The sequence below is a fragment of the Hyla sarda genome, chromosome 10 (genome assembly GCF_029499605.1).
Source record: "Hyla sarda isolate aHylSar1 chromosome 10, aHylSar1.hap1, whole genome shotgun sequence".
Lineage (NCBI taxonomy): Eukaryota > Metazoa > Chordata > Amphibia > Anura > Hylidae > Hyla > Hyla sarda.
Genome location: NC_079198.1, coordinates 82,930,985 through 82,953,606, shown reverse-complemented (window position 1 = coordinate 82,953,606; position 22,622 = coordinate 82,930,985). Strand labels below are relative to the sequence as shown.

Sequence of the window (22,622 nt, the reverse complement as noted above, 5' to 3'; positions counted from 1 at the left end):
TCTGTGTGATTGACACACAGGTCCCAGCGTATGCGCCCTTCAGCTAATCTAACCTGCGCGCCGCTGTGTGTCATCCAGCAAGCGCTCGCTCCCGTCGTATTCCTCCTCAGTGTGCCTGCGCAGTGCTAGGTGCAGAGAGCACGCTTCCAGAGAACTAACCAGACTGCGCGCTGTTCTGCGCAGGCGCACTGAGGAGGAAGACGACGGCGGGAGTGAGCGCTTGCTGGATGACCCACAGCGGCACGCAGGTTAGATTATCTGAAGGGCGCATGCGCTGGGACCTGTGTGTCAATCACACATAGGTCCCAGCGTGGACATATGGGGTAGGCGTGGGGGCGGGCATGGCGGCAGCGGGGAATCACGTACCTCGCGCCACACCTATCCGACCATCAGTGGCTTTGAATAAAAGCCTTTTTTGCAGTCATGAAAGCCTGCAAATTTCAGGTAAAAATATTGCTATACCCACCACCTGCACACAGTACAAAGGCTGTGTGCAGGTAATTGCACCAAAATTTCATGACAGTTGCGCTTTAAGGACGTAGGGCGTACCTGTATGCCCTGCGCCCACTCCCCTGCTTTGACGCGCGGTCACAAGCTGACCCCACGTCATAGCGGGTCGGTCCCCTTGGCTATCAACAGCCAGGACCCGTGGCTAATACTGGACATCACCGATCGCGGTGATGTCCGGTATTAACCCCTTAGACACGGCGATCAAAGTTGCTTCCTGGCAGCTCATCGGAGCTGATCGGGACCACCCGATTAGCTGAGAGGAGACAAGGAGGGTCCTTACCGGCCTCCTCACTGTCCGATCATCACTCTATTGCTCCATGTCTGAGATCCAGGCTGGAGCAGCAGAGCGTTGATATCACTGATCAATGCTATGCTATGGCATAGCATTGAACAGTGTATGCAATCAGAATATTGCATGTTATAGTCCCCTATGGGGACTATAAATGTGTAAAACAAAGTAAAAAAAAAATGTTTTTTATAAATGTGATTTAACCCTTTCCCTAATAAAAATTTGAATCACCCCCCTTTTCATATTTAAAAAAAAAATATGGGGCGTGCCTGGCCCCCGTACAGAGAGATCTCAGGGGGGCCCCAGCGGTTGGACCCCCCCCCCCCCCCCCCCCGCGATCTCAAACTTATCCCCTATCCTTAGGAAAGGGGATATACGTTTTTCACCACTGGACTACCCCTTTAAACACAGTTATACAGGCTGTGCACTCACTACTATACATTGTAGCAGTCATTTCTTCAGTGTTTTCACATAAAAAGATAAAATGTTTACAGAGACATTGTATCTGCCATTGTCACTAAAATATATTTTATATAATCCAACTCATAAATAAGGATGAGGTATCTCTAACAGTGCCCCCGGTAGTTTGATAAGTCCAAGAGTATCAGGGCTTCTTCTGATCCTGTGACTTGCATGCAGACTATCCTATACAAGTCTATGGGACTTCCTGCAACTCTGTCTCCAGATTGCTATAGTCTGCAAGAAGTCACAGGATCAGAAGCCCCAATATTTTCGGATCTATCCAGATGTTGGGTGTACCATTTAAGGAAACCTTTAAACATTAAATAATACTTGGATAAGAAATATTTTAGGCCACTTATATATAGTAGCATGCAGCCATGATTCAACAATGAATTGAACAGGGTTGAGATGCAGTATCAGAGGATGTGTTCTGCCTAGTAGTGAGGGTTCTACAGGTCAGACACCCACTGATCACATGTTAGGAATAGGTTATAAATGTACAGGGTGGGCCATTTATATGGATACACCTTAATAAAATGGGAATGGTTGGTGATATTAACTTCCTGTTTGTGGCACATTAGTATATGTGAGGGGGGAAATTTTTCAAGATGGGTGGTGACCATGGCGGCCATTTTGAAGTTGGCCATTTTGAATCCAACTTTTGTTTTTTCAATAGGAAGAGGGTCATGTGACACATCAAACTTATTGGTAATTTCACAAAAAAAACAATGATGTGCTTGGTTTTAACGTAACTTTATTCTTTCCTGAGTTATTTACAAGTTTCTGACCACTTGTAAAATGTGTTCAATGTGCTGAACATTGTGTTGAATTGTCAATGCAACCCTCTTCTCCCACTCTTCACACACTGATAGCAACACCGCAGGAGAAATGCTAGCACAGGCTTCCAGGATCCATAGTTTCAGGTGCTGCACATCTCGTATCTTCACAGCATGGACAATTGCCTTCAGATGACCCCAAAGATAAAAGTCTAAGGGGTCAGATCGGGAGACCTTGGGGGCCATACAACTGGCCCACGACGACCAATCCACTTTCCAGGAAACTGTTCATCTAGGAATGCTCTGACCTGACACCCATAATGTGGTGGTGCACCATCTTGCTGGAAAAACTCAGGGAACGTGCCAGCTTCCGTGCATAAAGAGGGGAACACATCATCATGTAGGCCACTGGATATGCGAAATTGCTACATGATGAAGTGTTTCCCTCTTTATGCACTGAAGCTGGCACAGTCCCTGAGTTTTTCCAGCAAGATGGTGCACCACCACATTATGGGTGTCAGGTCCGAACATTCCTAGATGAACAGTTTCCTGGAAAGTGGATTAGCTGTCGCGGGCCAGTTGAATGGCCCCCAAGGTCTCCCGATCTGACCCCCTTAGACTTTTATCTTTGGGGTCATCTGAAGGCAATTGTCTATGCTGTGAAGATACGAGATGTGCAGCACCTGAAACTATGGATACTGGAAGCCTGTGCTAGCATTTCTCCTGCGGTGTTGCTATCAGTGTGTGAAGAGTGGGAGAAGAGGGTTGCATTGACAATCCAACACAATGGGCAGCACATTGAACACATTTTATAAGTGGTCAGAAATTTGTAAATAACTCATGAAAGAATAAAGTTACAATAAAACCAAGGACATCATTGTTTTTTTTTGTGAAATTCCCAATAAGTTTGATGTGTCACATGACCCTCTTCCTATTGAAAAAACAAAAGTTGGATTCAAAATGGCCGACTTCAAAATGGCCGCCATGGTCACCACCATCTTGAAAAGTTTCCCCCCTCACACATACAATTGTGCCACAAACAGGAAGTTAATATCACCAGCCATTCCCATTTTATTAAGGTGTATCCATATAAATGGCTCACCCTGTACAACCCTGGAAAGCCATTTTAGCTGTTGTCCATATTCCAAGGCAAGGCAGTGGTCCACATTTGGCAGCTTTTATACTCTCAATCAATATATTAATAAAAATTCTTTGCTGTATTATACCTTCAGGCTGTGTTCAAAAAATGTGTTGTTTTTTTTGTGCTTTTGATATGATTTTGTCATGATGATTTTGGTGAAATCGCTGAAAAAATTGGGATATTTTACCATGTGAACACAGCATTATATATAAGCATCAATTTGGATCCACCTATCAATTCTAAGTTATTTGTCATTCAGTGGAATGCCCCTTAAAGCTGCTATGCTTTTCTGACATTTACACATCAAATATCGCACCTAACAGATGACGAACTGAACTCCAAGCATTGAAGTGTTATACTGATACCAGACATAGCAAACCAATGACAGCATTCCACATATGTCTGATAATAAAGCAGTACCAAGTGAATAGCACAGAACTAGGAATGATGTTCTATGAATATATGAGGGAGATTTATCAAAACCTTGTAGAGGAAAAGTGGGCCAATTGCCCATAGTAACCAATCAGATTGTGTCTTTTATTTTTCAACCTCTGTTTAAAAAAAAAAAACAAACTCTTGCTTCAACTACAATAATAAGAAAAGCCAACATGTGTCCTTAAAGCGTGCTTCTGTCTGCACTCAATAAAAACACCTTTTTTTTTCCAAATAAAGCTGTTCCCGCATACAGAGCCCAGGAATGCCACCTCTGATGCCAGGACACCGTTTAGGACGCAAATCCAGTACAATACAAATACTTAAAGGGGTACTCTGGCACTTAGACATCTTATCCCCTATCCAAAGGATAGGGGATAAGATGCCTGTTCGCGGGGGTCCGGCTGCTGGGGACCCCCGCGATCTTGCACGCAGCACCCCATTAAAATCAGTCTCTGGATTACTGGCGATCATGGGGCCGGAGCATTGTGACGTCACGGCTCCGCCCCCCGTGTGACATCACGCTCCGCCCCCTCAATGCAAGCCTATTGGAGGGGGCGTGCCAGCTGTCACGCCCCCTCCCATAGGCTTGCATTGAGGTCAGTAATCAGACCTGGAGCGAACATGCTCCGGGGACTGATTGTAACGGGGTGCTGCGTGCAAGATCACGGGGGTCCCCACCGGCGGGACCCCCGCAATCAGGCATCTTATCCCCTATCCTTTGGATAGGGGATAAGATGTCTAAGCGCCGGAGTACCCGTTTAAATCTAGCTTTATGCTTTATAGACTACAGCTCAGGAGTCAGGAATATAAGAAGTTAGGGGCGTATTTATGAAGCATTTAATCCTGGTTTTCTTGGGTAAATTTATCTCAATATTTTGGCGCAGTGTGTTTTTTGCGACTTTTCCTGTGACTTTTCATTTATCTGTGTTTTGGTTTGTTTCTGTGGTAGAAATGTTTTTGGTAGATTTCTTGCAGTGGTCAGGGATTTATGAAAATGCTACTTTTTTTTAAAAGTCGCATACTTTGGCGCAACCCACCAAAACGGGCGCTAATCACCACCAAATAAAAAAATACTTACAAACTAACTGTGGACAGCGTTATTAAAAAGTTGCATAATTGTCGCACAGATTAAAAAGTCGCACAAAAAGTCGTAGAAAAACACCATACAAAGTGGTGTACTGAAGTAAGAAATGTGATCAGCACCAGATTTATCACATACCCTGCATCATGTGATAAATTAGGTGCAGCCACTTCATGAATTAATGGAGTAAAAAGACGTTCACCTACCCCGCTTTTCATAAATACCCTCGTAGTCTGTGACACAACACTTAGAGAAGCATATCCATGGAAGTCCTCCTTACCGGAGCAGACAGGCTTCCCAGGTCAGAACAGAGGCCAATAAGATAAAACTGTTGACCGTGTGTCAGAAGCGCGTGGTAGAACGCTGTGCCCCTCTGTTCCTGCTGGGCTCACCTCAGAAAACTGAGAATGCTGAGGGGGATTCAATAAAAGTATCATAGACTTTCATTGAATAAATACACTATACAGGAAATCTAGTAATCTAGAGATAGTAAATAGTGTTGAGCGCGAATATTTGAAATGCTAATTTTTACCACAAATATCGGCACTTCGTGATTTTGCGAATATTTAGAATATAGCGCTATATATTTGTAATGACAAATTTTTTTTTTCACAGTACATATCACAATGATCAATGATGTGTACTGTGTAAAAAAAAAGTCATCATCCCTCCCTGCTTCCAGCCTGTGGTCCAAATAAGGCTCCAATATTATTTACTTTGTGAGTCAGTGTGGAGCGCAAATATTTTGTATATGCGAAATGCAAATATTCGCGAATATTGGCACTTCCAGAATATTGGCACTGATCCCTCCCTTCTTTTAGCTTTAGATAAGGTAGGTTAGTTTAGCAGATAGGTTCCAGTATAGTGTTAATTAGTTGAAAGATATAATCGCGCATGCGCACTATATGAATTTTATTACGGTTTTCGCATGGAAAAAAAGTGAACGAACATAGCGAATATGCGAATTTCACGACCATAGAATGAATATTCGTCCATTTATTCGCAAAATATTGTGAATTCGAATATGGCCCCTGCCGCTCATCACTAATAGTAACACTTAAATTCAGTAATCTTGTCGATCATTTTTCTTCCCCTAGTTAGACCACAATCATATACATATAAAAAGGGACTAATATTGCTAATGGGAACCGCCCAATATATCTATGCGATACACAGACAACAGATTTCTCTGCTGATTTTTCTATATCTGAAGCAGGATCCCAGCAGCTACATTAATGCCCAATAAGATAGACATTGGGCCATCTGGCTGTTTTTATTTAACACTACTCTGCCTGATTTTAGGATATTTGCCCTTTGTCCAGACATGGCTGGTGATAAAAGAACTGTGCTTGACAGATGAGCGTTGTTAATAAATAATGACATCTTGTCTTCTTGAGATCTCTGAATCGGGTGAATGATAACATCCTAAAAAGGATTCAGCAATTACAATATGTCACTTTAACAGATGCTCAGGGACTTCATGTTCAGGGACCAAGCATTTAACCATACTGAATTAATATAAACTGGTCTACTAAGCTGTACTGCCAAATCCTTACTTAGAATAATTGTAACTTATTCATTAAGTGTGGTCACCCGTCATAGCACAGGTCTATGTGGATTGCACTAAAATTTAACATTTTACTTTGTGAAGTGTGAGAAAAACAGACTAACAAGGACCAAATGTGAGGTATAAAGGGGTTTTACAATCTGGGGCATTGATGGCATCTACGAGGTATGCCTTATATCAGATAGATGCAGGTCCTACCTTTATGATACACTCCTACCTCAAGATCAAGGCCTCCCTAACCCCCTTAATGCTGCTTGTGGCTCCCAGAGGTGGTCTGTATATCTAGGATCATAGCATCATGAACTATGCTGTTTACTGTACGCTGCTTTATTTGTCATGAAACTCCCATTAAGTCTATCTGCTATTTTCAGCTTTCCAAACACCTCAGTCCACCATTAGGGCCATTTTTGTTGAGATGGAGGGACCTGTTTCCTGATTTTGGGATCCTGGGGATATGCCATAAATATTTGAGATGGAAATATCCCTTTAACGCTATAGCTATGCAAGGGATTTGAAGTTTTGAAGAGATTTGGAGACCCAAGCCCATAAAGATTATTAAAATAATCAAAATATATGGACTTTAAAAAGTCATGGTCTTAGCTTGATAAAGGATGTGGGTGAAATAATGCTATTAATTTATGATTTAATTAATTTTAAATAAAGGAAGTATCAATGGTGGATCCTTGGTACCCTGGATTCTTTTCTTTTTTTTCATAATCAAAAAATATATATATTTTTTTTAAACCAAAGGGGTATAAAAAACTTGTTGCTGTCTTTACCCTGTATATTTTTTATCCTTTCCTCTGCTTTGCTTGTGCTTTGTACTTCATCACAGAATAGCGATGACCCATTTGCTATTCTTTCTTAACCCTTTGACTTGTTTGTTTGTGCTTCTGCTTTATCTTGTTTGAACCTGAACCTGTATCCTCAACCTGTATTCTGACCTGACTCCAGTTACCTGTATTCTGACCTGTGAACCTGTATTCTGTACTTGTTCGTCAGTACTCTGTAAACTTGTCAGTATATCTTCAGGAGTGTGGAAAACCGAGAGCACAATCTACTTGTCTAAGGGACTAAAACAAGAGCACAATCTACTTTTCCAAGGGATTAAAACAAGAGCACATTCTACTTGTCTAAGGGACTAAAACTAGAGCACAATCTACTTGCCTAAGGGACTAAAAGGAGAACACAATCTACTTGTCTAAGGGACTAAAATGAGAACACAATCTACTTGTCTATGGGACTAAAACGAGAGCACAATCTACTTGTCCAAGGGACTAAAACAAGAGCACAATCTACTTTTCCAAGGGATTAAAACAAGAGCACATTCTACTTGTCTAAGGGACTAAAACGAGAGCACAATCTACTTGCCTAAGGGACTAAAAGGAGAACACATTCTACTTGTCTAAGGGACTAAAACGAGAGCACAATCTACTTGTCTAAGGGACTAAAACGAGAACACAATCTACTTGTCTATGGGACTAAAACGAGAGCACAATCTACTTGTCCAAGGGACTAAAACAAGAGCACAATCTACTTGTCTAAGGGATTAAAATGAGAGCACAATCTACTTGTCTAAGGGACTAAAATGAGAGCACAATCTACTTGTCTAAGGAATTAAAATGAGAGCACAATCTATTTGTCCAAGGGACTAAAACAAGAGCACAATCTACTTGTTTTAGGGACTAAAATGAGAGCACAATCTACTTGTCTAAGGGATTAAAACGAATGTACAATCCATTTGTCTAAGGGATTAAAAAGAGAGCACAATCTACTTGTCCCTCATGACAATCCACTTGTTCTGGTATACAAAATAATTTCCCCCATGATGTCCCATACAGTATATTACCCCCTTTTGTGCCTCATACAGTGAGTGTGTAAGTAGATCCCTCCAGTAGATAGGTAGATTAAGTATGTAGGTAGGTCTTCCCTCATTAAAGGGGATGTCATACACCATTGACATTACATGTCCAGGTGGGTCCTGATCCAAAACATTTTCTCTAAGGGTAAGAGGTCCCTATGATGGCCGAAGAAGTGTTTCCACATTCAATAGAAATGGCAGAGCTGGGTTAACTGTCATAGCTTTAGAGGGGTGGGAGGGAAATCCGCCAGAACTTCTGACACTGTTTTCAAGGAAGACCAGGATTTTCTTCTTTTGGATATTCTGATGGGATAGTGAGGAATAATCCAAAATTCAGCACAGAGATGGATGGTGGTGCAAGGGAATTCTTTTGAATTGAATTAACTTCAGGCTGGCCATACACATTACATAAGTAGACATACTTGAGTCATGAGCAGCATGTTGTATCTGTTATATCCCTAGCACATGCCCCATAGCTTAGCCATTACAGGGATACACAAAGATCATACTTTTTTTTCTAACAAACAAGACCAGATTAGTTTTGAAAACGAATGCATCATTAGATATGCTCACCCAGAAATGCCATACACATATCACGGCAGAAGAGGAATATCTGACAATCTTTGCATGTCTAAGGCTGTTTTCACACTGCATTAAGAAGTGTCTGTCAGATGTACACATCGGAGGAGTACAGTACTTAATGTGTACATCTGATGTACTTATGATGACAGATGACACTTAGTGGCATTCATCATACATAGGGTCTCATAGTGAAAAGACATATACTTTGTGAATATGTTTTTATGTCTTACCTTTTTATATAGCTCAATGGAATAGCGCAGAGGTTTGTACTGAGTGAACTAAGTCTTTGGGGGAGATTTATCAAAACCTGTGCAAAGGAAAATTTACCCAGTTGCCCATATCAACCAATCAGATCACTTCTTTCATTTTGCAGAGGTCTTGTTAAAAATGAAAGAAGCGAGCGGATTGGTTGCTATGGGCAACTGGGCCACTTCTCTTCTGGACAGGCTTTGATAAATCTCCCCCTTTGTGTCTATGATTGAAAACAACATCTGTCTACACTTGTATTGATATTTTTTGGCACCATATGCATGTTAAAGCTGTTGCAGCTATTTGTAAGAATTCTAAACATTTCACTTTATTAGGAACTGGTATGTGGATGAACCCTCGTGCGGCAGTGAGGTGTGTGTGGTCATGTACTACCAGCCATTTGCTAGCCCTGGTGTTGGTGGCCGATACATGTTCCAATGGAATGATGACCGATGTAACATGAAGAACAATTTCATATGTAAATATTCAGAAGGTAAGTGCTGTCTTCATGATCATAAACATGTCATTCACTTCCATATCATTCTCTAGATCAATGATCTCCAATCTGTAACCATCCGTTAAGGACTACAACATCCAACATTCCCTGGCAACCATATGGTTTGCTGTATTTTTTTTCCAACAAGTGGAAATCCATGGGTAAAATAGTTGGCTTAGTGGACAGTCATAGATGAGTATAAAAAAAGTATCTATAAATAACACATAAAATAAAATGTCCTCAAATCTTCCACTATTTGCATTACTAGTATATTGTCCACTCAGTTGTGTGGGTTCATAGTTCATGTACATAGATCATTACATATTATAGAGCCCTGACTATGAATCTAGCTTTAAAATGTATCTATTTTCTTTACTCAGTAGTGAAGTCCACACGTCCCCCAACTCGAAATGGGTCATATACCAGTAAGTATGAGAAAACTAAAGTAGGGGACCAGTATATACAAATGTGCTTGCTTTAGCAGTTTTATTGCTCTGTAGAGAACATTCAGGATTAGATGATTGGAGATTTGTGTTTTTTTTTTTTACTTTTGACAAACTTGATATGTTTTGTGCCTATTGCGGTGCCTGAGGGTGTGATGCATAACACAGGGATTCTCTCTATAGTGTTTGCTAGTGAATCCGTGTCCTGATCCGTCTCCTCAGGCCCTGCACCAAGCATCAGTGTATTAGTCTTGACAAAACGTGTTCCTACAATATACATGCCATTTATAAAAAGAAGACACTTCTGGTAAATTGTTGCTATAATTTAGTTATTATTCCATTATTTTTAAGGTGTTGAACCCATTGCTAGCCGACCACCAGATGTTTCCATAAAGAATGTCAATCAGACAGCCAAAGAAGCTGATGGTAAGTGAAGAAGCTATAGATAATGCATAGAATAAGGTATAGTAAAATGTATACATACTGTAGTTACTACTGCTTAGACTTATGCATAGCATAGGACCAGACATACTAGAAATGATAGGATAAGTGGATACATTGAGACCTAGAAATGATGTTTATAAAAGTAAATTAATGGTCTGCATTCTTATGTGGGACAACAAATGGCAGGGTACAATGTATAGTTCCAGGGAGTTTGATGAGATAAAGTTTTCATGATGATAACCCACTTCAAGCCCATTGCACTTCTGTTTACACATTACATAGGTGGGTTTGCTGTTTAGGATCCCAACAGCCGTGATATCCACTGGGCCGTCAGTGGTCAGCAGTGGTCAATCTACCGCCACACACTGTGGGAGCCTCCAATGCAACCTTTGACTCCATCCTTGGGCCACACCTGTGTCCCCTGATTTCAATAGAAAGGTGACCACACATACGCAAGCTGAGTAGTACACAGATGAAAGAAGAAAGCTGGGGTTATAGGTGACCAATTGGCCACCATAGGTGCAAAGAATATCTCAGGTAAAGGAAACTGAGATGCCCAATGCTAATAAAAGGAGTTTTCCAAGACTAAAAGCTTGATGACCTAGGCTTAGTATAGGCCATTAATATCAGATTAGTAAGAGTCTGACTCTCAGCACCCCCAACAATCAGCAAAATGTAAGAACTATATTCCCTTTTATAAGCAAAGCTCCATACTTTTTATAATGGCAGTTGCGGACTTTATAGAGCCATTCAGTTGAAAGGGACAGAGTTGCAGAGAGCTGCATTACCAGACATGACCACTATTCATGCAGTTGTCCATGGGCAACAATGAAGCAGCAATAAGTGGCGATCATCTGATCAACAGACATGCCACGACCCAGACCCCCACTGATTTGACACATGAGGAGATGTGCAGCCGATGGCTGATGACTTTTTAGCAGGTCAAAATGACCTAATCAGACAACCAACAAGCATTTACTTGTTCATTGGCTGATCACTGGCCCTACTAAACAGGCCGATATTCTAGTCCTGGAAAACAAGGATTTTATTATCAGAAGACAATATGGTTTACAACTTGTATGACAGATATCTGATGCCTGAAATACAGGGGTAACCAAAGTCTGAGGTCTGTACTACTATATCCACTATAAACATAGGAGGTCTGCTATAGACACTAGGAACCAAATGGCGGTCTACATTGAGAGAACTCATTGTAATATTAAATAAGGTGAACTGCACTGTAGTTGGGGTATTGGGCAGGGAATCTGATCAAGTTTAGCTTGAATGACAGAGCTGACTTTGGGGTGTACGCACATTAAAAAAAAATTGTCTTATTTTTTAGAGTCCAATCTACATTTCATCCTTATTGCAACAATTCCGGTGCTGACACTGCTGCTGATATTTATCGGAGTATTGTGCTGCTGCATCATAGAGAGAAGGCAAGTTGTACTGACATATGTGTTTTACTGTTCATTTGTGTTAACATGAAAGGGAAATGGATGCATGGTACAACTGCAAACACTAAGCCCTATTTATAGGAAATAGTCTGGGCTACCCTAATCTTAAACGGAAATAATTCCCATGAAATCTGAAGTATCCTGATCGGGTCTATCAAGGTGTTTCAACTCCTGGATAGACCCCTGGATGGCAGCCTTCTGGACACCCCTCGTCGTACCCTCTACCACCACCACCACATGGTGCTGATTTCCTTTTTGTGCATTATTTTGGGGGTTAATACCAATACAATAAATACAGCACTACCCAGAGGTCCTGAGTGCATATGTATGTTTCCAATCCTTTGCTAGCTGGACTATAGGTCGCTATACACCTTATCCCTTACACACGGCTTGGCACCGTCTCTACTGTTTTATCCATTTCCTTCACAGCAATACGGTCTAAGGAATGTCTACAGTGACTGAAACGTCACCCCTTTTTGTGATTGCTTGCTCCTATAAATATAATACCTTTTACTAAAGTAAAGTGCCTTGTTGTCTACTTTGATGTTATAATGGGGGCTGCCATCTTGCATTTAGAGATATGCTTTACAGCAGGACCCATGGACATGGACTACAATAGATTGAAGCTTTCCTATTAAAATCAATTAGAGACGCTACTGAGCAATCTCTTTAAACTTTCCAGAGGTCATTTTAAAGTGATGGGGAGGCTTATCTCTGCCGTGAATGGTGGTGGATCCAGTGTTATCTCTCTATTGGTGTCACCTTTCACTGTACTTGGTTGCTCTGAGAAAAAATGCATTACTACATCTGTGCAGAACAGGAAGTCTTAGCTTAGTTTTAGCCCTAGTGGCTAGAATAAAAACTGCAAGATTTCATGATTGTTTTAGCATTAAAACATATTTAAACATTTAAACAATGCATAATTTTTGATAACACATTACCTTTAAGACTTCCATTGTGGCAGAGTAGAACAATAAAAACGCCATGGCAGAGTCGGGCATGCACGAGGCAACGGAGCCGTTTCGCGGTATTCCCCACTTCCTCTGGCCTCACCGACATCATCCATGGGAGACACTAAATGGGAAACTCCCAATGATGTCACTAATCCGAAGAGTGAGATTTAAGAAAACTGTAATGTATCATTAAAACAAATATGCAAAAAGAAGAACATCAACATTTTATCAGGAAATGCAAGCACTGAGTATTCACAGAAAGACATTTAATTTGTTCCATCATTTAGACCAAGGATTCCAAGCGCTTCTGTGCGCATGATCCATAATGCTTCTTTTTGTCTCAGCACTTTCTCTTTTTCGTTGCTGTTGGCAGTAACCCTTTCCAGACTAAACATGGTAAGTAAATTGCTATCATTATTGTAAACGAGTCTCATATGTTCTATGAGTCTTGCTGCTCCAGAATTAGTTTGAAGTGACCTCTTGTGCTCCCTAAAGCAATTAAATACATTTCTTTTTGTGGAGCTGACATAGAAGTGATCGCAAGGGCATAAAATCACATACACTACCCAGTCTGTACAGCAACAAATAAAATCTTTTACATACACCTCAGTAACACCTAGGTTAAAGCGCAACTGTCATGAAATTTTAGTGTAATAACCCTCACACAGCCTTTGTACTCTGTGCAGGTGTTGTGTACAGCAATTATTTTACCTCATATTTGCAGGCTTTCGTGACGCTAAAAAGTACTTTTAATCAAATCCACTGACGGTCGGATAGGCGTGGTGTGAGGTACGTGATGCCCCGCCGCCGCCACGCCCACCCACATGCCCACTTTGTATCTCAGTGCTGGGACCGCTGTGGGATTGACACAGAGGTCCCAGCGCATGCTGTAATGTAACGTGCGCGCTGCTGCGTGTCATCCAGAAAGCGATCGCTCCTCCAGCGATCGTTCCCTCCCGCGCTCTCTGCACCTAGCCCTGCGCAGGCGCACTGAGGAGGACGACGGCGGCGGGATCGAGCACTCGCTTGAGGAGCAAGCGCTTGCTGGATGACATGCAGCAGCACGCACGTTACATTAGTTGAAGGGCGCATGCGCTGGGACCTGTGTGTCAATCACACAGCGGTCCCAGCGCTCAGATAGAAAGTGGGCATGTGGGTGGGTGTACCTCACATCACGCCTATCCGACCGTCAGTGGCTTTGATTAAAAGCACTTTTTAGTGTCACAAAAGGCTGAAAATATGAGGTAAAATAATTGGTGTACACAACACCTGCACACAGTACAAAGGTTGTGTGAGGGTTATTACACTAAAATGTCATGACAGTTGCGCTTTAATGTAGACTCCTCTCTTCTGTGAGCAATGGGGACAATTTCCACATCTGTAATTTCCAATAAGTTCATTCTTATTTAGCCAGTTTCCCACTCTTTTTTCTGTTTTAAAAGTCGATGAAACTAATTTATTCTTAAAATTTTCGCTCCGTCTGAAAGTTTTCCGTGATTTTTTTTTGCTGCTGTTTCTTGAAAAATAGGATCCCTTTGGATAATATGCCATTGATGTATGGCTTTTTTAACAATATCTGAGTTAGGATTAACTACAAGCCTCCAAACTTTTGGATTGGTTCCTTCTAAGAGGCTATCCAGAAAAAAAGAGGCTACCCGATGCACTTAAAAGAGTAGAATAAATCCCACAGGAAAGTCTTCTATATAAAAAATACAAAAGGAAAATTTCAGAAAAACTAAATAATAATAGGTTTGTTTTTTCATTTCAGCATAATCCTCTCTCAGATATTATTAAAAAAGCCATACATCAAAATTGGCCTATTATCCAAAGGGATTCTATTTTTCTAGAAACGGCAGCAAAAAAAAAATCACTGATCACTGAAAATGTAAAGAATAGATTAGTTTCTTTGACTGATCTGAAGTTTTTAGCGATACCATTTTTGTATTGATCGCTTTTTATTCATTTTTTCATTATATAAAAAGTTACCAAATATATGCTATTTTTGGACTTTGGAATTTTTCTGCGCTTACGCCATTGACCGTGCGGTTTAATTAACTATATATTTTTTTGATTCGGACATTTCCGCACGCAGCAATATCACTTATGTTTATTTTTATTTACACAGTTTTTTTTTAAATGGCAAAAGGGGGGGTGATTCAAACTTTTATTAGGGGAGTGGTTAAATGATCTTTATTCACTTTTTTTCCACTTTTTTTGCAGTGTTATAGGGGGCTATAACACTGCACTCACTGATCTTTTACATTGATCAATGGTTTCTCATAGGAAACCATTGATCACTGATTCTACCGCTTGAATGCTCATGCCTGGATCTCAGGCACTGAGCAGACATTCGGCGATCGGACAGGGAGGAGGAAGGTAGGGGACCCTCCTACTGTCCTACAGCTGTTCGGGATGCCGCGATTTCGCCGCGACGATCTTGAACAGCCCACTGAGCTAGCTGGGAGCAGTTTACTTTCATTTTAGATGCGGCGTTCAACTTTGAATGCCACATCTAAAAGGTTAATAGCGCGGCACCGTGATCAGTGTGGCCCCATGTTATAGAAAGGGAATGGGTGGAGGGTGTACAGGTACGCCCTCCGTCCCCAACAGGTTAATGGACTAATAAAGTATTGAAGTTTTAGAAGTGAGTGCATTACAGCAATTTTTCTAATTTTTGCGAATTTTGCTTCATACTGAATTTCTTATCTCTTTGCATCCCTCACCTGTTTATGCATCGGTTTACATCTCCCTTTTTTTGCCATATATTCTTTTCCTTGTCTATGGATTAGCGTCCAGTGGTGCCACCCCCGTGTTTCCTCTACAGTGCCTTTACATTACCTTTAAGGTTGTGTGTTGTTCGAAGACTATGCTTTTAGAAAATTTAGACTTTTGCGACGAAGCACTTCTGCAGCACTATCCTCATGCAGCCCATTCTATATGGATAAATGGATTAATCCTTGCAGCGGGATTGTAGGCTAGGCAATAGGCTGGATTTTGATTACTGTATATACCATTCCTATTCTGACAAGAGCCTGAAAATCAGAAGCACTCAATATAAATATATCAAAGCACTCTAAAAGACATTACAATAGGTGCCTGGAGCATTAGAGAAATATACACATAACCAATTTCAGGGTGGGGAAGAAAAAATTACATTTGAACTGTTTGTCTTGCCATGTACTAATTCATTGACTATTAGATGTCTTCCTCGTGCACAGTATTTAAATAGAAGAAAACAGAGGAATCTTTAGAAGGCAAAGTTTTGTTTAGTAAGCCCTATGTTGATCAGGAGAAGACACAGTTCTGTTTGGTCAGATGGTTAGACATGCTAGATGTCTTTAGACTGTCTAGTCTAAGTTTAAATCACCTATTAGTTGGCTTACTTTACACCAGAATTTTTATGCAATGTTTGGTTAATGGTCACAACCTCTTCCAGCTAAGCTAGATCCTATCCCCACTTTCTAGTGCACAATATTATTTCCTCATTTGAGATTCCATCTTTGGAGTATAAAGCACAGAAGTTTTGTTAACAGGCTATTGTAGTCTGGACTTGTTGAGGTCAACAGCCTAAGGCTGTAATTCCACTTGTTTTTTTGGGGGAAAAATGCCAAGAAAAACGCCAATTCTGCCGCATGGAATTTTTTTGTCCAAAAAACACTGCGGCCAGATGTTAGCTCTAAATCAATGAGAAATCGCAAAATTCTTTTCCAATTGGCATTTTTCAGTTTGGCGTTTTTTAATCCTTCTGGCGTTTTTTCACTCTTTTTTCAAGTTTTTCAGCTCCTTGGCAGTTTTGCAAAATCGCAGCATGTTGAGCCTAGGGCGTTTTTTCCCCTTAAATCGTGGCTTTTTTCTCCCATAGAAGTCTATGGGAGTTAAAAAAAACACCAAGAAAAATGCCATGTGGGTTTTAACTTTGGAGTTTTTGCAGACGGTTTTTATTCTCTTTTGGACTTTAGCGATCCAAAAAAGTGATGGAGATACCTTTTTTAATAAAATTTCGTAGGGTACCATTAAAAAAATTATAATAAAAAAGATACAGTCGTGATGGAAAAAAATTGTATTTAACGATATTTGTCTTTTTTTATAACAACATTTTTATGAATTTTTAAACAGGGATCAATTTATGTGGGTTGGCAGGGCACAAAAAATATAGCCGACAATAATAAAAATATAGGGGGGAATTTATCAAAACCTGTCCATAGGAAAAGTTGCTGAGTTGCCCATAGCAACCAATCAGATTGCTTCTTTCATTTTTCAGAGGCATCTTTTTAAATGAAAGAAGTGATCTGATTGGTTGCTAGGGGCAACTCAGCAACCTTTCCTATGGACAGGTTTTGATAAATCTTCCCTATAGTGTGTGTGTGTTTTTCACTTTTTTTTCTTAATTTTTTAGGTGGTACTACTACTCCCATCATGGAACAGTGTGTGTTTCATGCTGGAAGCAGTAGTACCACCTACTTCTGACACCCATTGCAATCCTTCTGTATAATTTATAGATGCGGCCAGCCGCTCTTCTATGGTCCCCTGCACTGCCATATATATACACCTATTCATATTTCCCGCAGAGAGCTGTGATTGGCCAGATGGTTCCAGCCAATCACAACTCTCTGTGGGAAATATGAATAGGTGTATATATACGGCCGTGCAGGGGACCAGAGAAGAGCGGTCGGCCGCATCTATACATTATACAGGAGGATCACAGCAACATTTGCTGTGATCTTTCCTTAACTGCAGGTACTACTACTCCCAACATGGAGCACACTCTGCTCAATGCTGGAAGCTGTAGTACCTGCATTAATAGAAAGATCACAGCGGCTGTCCAAAGTTACACTCGCTGCAATCTGTCTATTAATGCAGGTACTACAGCTCCCAGCATTGAGCAGAGTGTGCTCCATGATGGGAGTAGTAGTACCTGCAGTTAAGGACAGATCACAGCGGGTATCATTCCTGACATCTGCTGTGATCATCCTATCTATTGCAGAGATGCAGAGCGTCTTTCTCCTGTGCTTCACATCTCTGCACTATACTCCGGCCAGTAATATGAATATAACATCACTGATTCATATTTCCCGCTGAGAGCTGTGATTGGCTATAACCATCCGGCCAATCACCACTCTGGGCGGGAAATATGAATGAGTGATGTTCTATTCACATTACTGGCCGGAGTATAGTGTAAAGATGCGAGTGCTGGATAGAGCCGCTCCACATCTCTGCTATATTATGGACGATCGCATCCGGTGTCAGGACTGACACTCGGGGCGATATGTCTATTAGTACAGGTACTACTACTCCCATCATGGAACAGTCTATTCCATGCTGGGAGTAGTAGAACTACCTGAAAATTTTTTTTAAAAAATTTGAAAAAAAAGTGAAACACACATACACACTTTATTAAAAAGTTCATAAAAAATTAAAATTTCCTTAAATAAATTTTTTCCCATCCCTACTGCATCCTTTTTTTTGGTACTCAACACATTCTGAAAAAAACGCCAAAGGGGTCAAAAATGCTATTTCAACTCAAATGCAAAAAGGCCAGAAAAAATGTCAGACGCAAAAAATTGCACTGGCGTTTTTTTCAGTGGAATCCTAGCCCAAGATATATTTGACAGTCGCTGATCAGAGGTATGTTCACAGGTAATATATATGCTGCAGATTTTCTGCTGGCAAGTCAGTGATAAAATTTGCAGCATATCTTTGTTTCGCTGATGAAACAGCGTTATCAGGGGAATGGAGCAGAATTGCAAATGGATTTGTCAAAGGAGATGGAAAAATGTTTCAAACATATAATTGTGGTGTTAGCCATGGATGCCATTTTTGGTGCAGATTGCACCAGGATTCTGCCACATTTGCAATATTAAATCTGCCCAATAGTTCTTAAAGGGGTATTCCAGGCAAAAACATCTTATCCCCTATCGAAAGGATAGGGGATAAGATGTTTGATCGTGGGGGGCCCGCCGCTGGGACCCCCGCATTCTACCTGCAGCAGCCCGAATTCTATACGTAGCTGTGTCTGAAGTTTCGGAAACCGCCGGGCTTCCGAGACATCACGCCATGCCCCCTCCAGGGGGCGTGGTGTGATGTCGCGTCCCTGTCTCAGAAGCCCGGCGGTTTCCAAAACTGCAGACGCAGCTACGCATAGAATGCGGACTGCTGCAGGGAGATTGCGGGGGGTCCCAGTGCTGGGCCCCTCACCATCAGACATATTATCCCCTATCCTTTCGATAGGGGATAAGATCTTTTTGCCCGGAATACCCCTTTAAGCCTACTTTGCTCTGATCTATTACATGAGAGCATAGGAAATTATTTGAACATATACATAGCATACATAAAAGGGTTACTATTTAGCAAACACTTACTTTAAGTTGAGACTTTGCAATAAAAATGATTTATTCTATAATTATGTTTACTTACATACTATTTGATTTTCGTCTAGGAAACAAGAAAGAAGTGAATCATCAGCAAAGGAGCCCAGCTTTTGGTTATCTCCAAATCGGCGAAACAGCCCAAACCTAGAAATTTACAATGTTATTAAAAGGCAGACTGATGCAGACCTGGCAGGTACAAGACCAGATATCCGGAACACATCATTCCGAGGTCCCTCCGGAGAAACGTCACCCCCTGACAACCTTTCGGGCGATTATGACAATATTGCAGGACGTCATTCAGAGAGCGGCTTTGTTACTCTAGCCAGCACAGAAAGTGGCTTTGTTACCAATGAACTCTATGAGCTGTGCAATGACAGGTATGGCAGAAGCACAGAGTCAGGCTGGGTAGAGAACGAAATATATGGTTATTAAATAAAACAAGACAATGGAATAAGAAAATGTTATTTGTAAGATTGATTTCCATACAAACAGAAGTAGGAGGGCTGCCTGTGGATCTGCAGTTGTCGTGTAGAATAAATACATGACATGGACTGTACATTGGAAGAATAATGCAGACGCTCATCAAAAAAACCTGGAAGAAGCAACAAAATGAAAACATTGATAGTTTTGTTTTATTTTCTGAACAAATTGCGAATTTCTACACTGCATATTCAGCCTGCAGCTACTCATTTCACCACAAGATGGCACTATAGACAAAGAGAACAAAAATCCTTTTTTTCCTCCTTAGTGTCATTTGTTTTGCACGTTTTTTCCCCCATTCGTAAGCTCATTCTGGTTTACAAACTACCTCAGGTGAAATGCCAAGATAAGGCTTCTTCCCGGCCCCATTTCAGCTTTTCTGGTTGATATGGAAAAGTTGCTGACAACTGTATGTATCATTCTGTATGAAGAAAATATAAATATGCATCTTTATAATGTACAGATCTGATCCTCTGCATATAGTTCTCTTTCTCTACAGCGGTTTTGAGTGAAGAATGAACGTACCATGTAGCAGATACTGTACACTCATTCTAGCACTGCATATCTTCTGTGACACTAAGCATATACAGTGGGGCAAAAAAGTATTTAGTCAGCCACCAATTGTGCAAGTTCTCCCACTGTAATTTTTATCATAGATATACCTCAACTATGAGAGAAAGAATGAAAAATAAAAATCCATAAAATCACATTGTCTGATTTTTAAAGAATTTATTTACAAATTATGGTGGAAAATAAGTATTTGGTCACCTACAAACAAGCAAGATTTCTGGCTCTCACAGACCTGTAACTTCTTCTTTAAGAGTCTCCTCTGTCCTCCACTCATTACCTGTATTAATGGCACCTGTTTGAACTTGTTATCAGTATAAAAGACACCTGTCCACAACCTCAAACAGTCACACTCCAAACTCCACTATGGCCAAGACCAAAGAGCTGTCGAAGGACACCAGAAACAAAATCGTAGACCTGCACCAGGCTGGGAAGACTGAATCTGCAATAGGCAAGCAGCTTGGTGTGAAGAAATCAACTGTGGGAGCAATTATTAGAAAATGGAAGACATACAAGACCACTGATAATCTCCCTCGATCCGGGGCTCCACGCAAGATCTCACCCTGTGGGGTCAAAATGATCACAAGGTGAGCAAAAGTCCCAGAACCACATGGGGGGACCTAGTGAATGACCTGCAGAGAGCTGGGACCAAAGTAACTAAAGCTACCATCAGTAACACACTATGCCGCCAGGGACTCAAATCATGCAGCGCCAGACATTTCCCCCTGCTTAAGCCAGTACATGTCTGGGCCCGTCTGAAGTTTGCTAGAGGGCATTTGGATTATCCAGAAGAATATTGGGAGAATGTCATATGGTCAGATGACCTACTGTGAAGCATGGGGGGGGGGAAACATCATGCTATGTGGCTGGTTTTCTGCAAAGGGACCAGGAAGACTGATCCGTGTAAAGGAAAGAATGAATGGGGCCATGTATTGTAAGATTTTGAGTGAAAACCTCCTTCCATCAGCAAGGGCATTGAAGATGAAACGTGGCTGGGTCTTTCAGCATGACAATGATCCCAGACACACTGCCCGGGTTACGAAAGAGTGGCTTCATAAGAAGCATTTCAAGGTCCTGGAGTGGCCTAGCCAGTCTCCAGATCTCAACCCTATAGAAAGTCTGTGTTGCCCAGTGACAGCCCCCAAAACATCACTGCTCTAGAGGAGATCTGCATGGAGGAATGGGCCAAAATACCAGCAACAGTGTGTGAAAACCTTGTGAAGACAGAAAACGTTTGACCTCTGTCATTGCCAACAAAGGGTATATAACAAAGTATTGAGATTAACTTTTGTTATTTCCACTGTAATTTGCAAATACATTCTTTAATAATCAGACAATGTGATTTTATGGATTTTTTTTCTCATTATGTCTCTCATAGTTGAGGTATACATATGATGAAAATTACAGGCCTCTCTCCTCTTCTTAAGTGGGAGAAGTTGCACAATTGGTGGCTGACTAAATACTTTTTTGCGCCACTGTATGATTCATTGAGTAAACCGCTCTCTATACAGTAAAACATTTCTGGCTGTTCTCGTCCCCTTTATGTGCTTTTTTAGAAGGGGTTGTATTTCTCTTTTATAGAAAAATACATATCCAAACTATTGGGGAAATGTGTTATGGTTTGGATGCCATTTTTTTGGAGTACACAATTCACAAGATTTAAGTGCAAAACAGTGGGTGGGTGAAAAGAAGCCTGGCCTGTCATAATCCTACACATTTATTATAATTTATAACAGAAATTTATGTAAATTGCTGCTGAAATACAGGACATGGATGGTGTACATTTATTAGCATTTTATTAAATCTTAATACATTTGTAAAATCTTATTTCAACTAATATTCCCTTAAAATTTGGATATAAATGTTTAATTGATCAAGGCAGTGTTTCCCAACCAGAACCGCTTCACCTGCAGCAAAACTGCAACTCCCAGCATGCCTGGACAACCTGGGAGATGTAGTTTAGCAACAGCTGGAGAGCCACAGGTTGTAGTCCAGCAGTCTGAAGTATTATAAATAATTTTTTCATACCATGACATTTTAACACCATTAAAGCATTACTGCCATTAACAAAAACATTTGTGGAAAACTTTTATTTATTTATTTATTTTTTTTAAATCAACTGGTGCCAGAAAGTTAAACAGATTTGTATATTAGACTAGACCACTAGAGGAGGAGAGAGCACACCGTGCAGCTGAACATGCAGTTATACGATACCGCTGGTATACACTGGCAGCCTCCGGACCCGTTAAATAACAGAGCAGCACCTGCGGGGTGCACACACTAGATAAAGTATCCAATAGTACAATAAAAAAAGAGGTAGCGTGCACTCACCACGGGTAAACGGCTGCAGGCCCAAGGTCCGGGATCACCGAGGCATAGACGAAGACGGTAAGGGGCGCTCAGAGGCTACGCCGGCTGTTTCGGACGTAGGAACGTCCTTCTTCCGGCCTCCTAGGCCGGA

The 22,622-nt window shown here is 41.1% G+C and overlaps 1 protein-coding gene across 8 annotated transcripts in view; it reads left to right on the top strand.

The window, feature by feature from the left end:
• Nucleotides 1–20,183, top strand: part of LAYN (layilin) — a 110,806-nt gene extending 90,623 nt beyond the window's left edge. For 7 of the 8 annotated variants that reach the window (XM_056542402.1, XM_056542403.1, XM_056542401.1 and 4 more), the window contains 5 exons: nucleotides 9,289–9,446; nucleotides 9,830–9,874; nucleotides 10,244–10,318; nucleotides 11,679–11,775; nucleotides 19,183–20,183. In XM_056542402.1, the coding sequence (XP_056398377.1) occupies nucleotides 9,289–9,446; nucleotides 9,830–9,874; nucleotides 10,244–10,318; nucleotides 11,679–11,775; nucleotides 19,183–19,546 (739 nt within the window). In that variant the 3' untranslated portion in view covers nucleotides 19,547–20,183. The remainder of the gene's footprint in view (nucleotides 1–9,288; nucleotides 9,447–9,829; nucleotides 9,875–10,243; nucleotides 10,319–11,678; nucleotides 11,776–19,182) is intronic. The other variant, XM_056542397.1, reaches the window with a different exon arrangement.
• The last annotated feature ends 2,439 nt before the right edge of the window (nucleotides 20,184–22,622 follow it).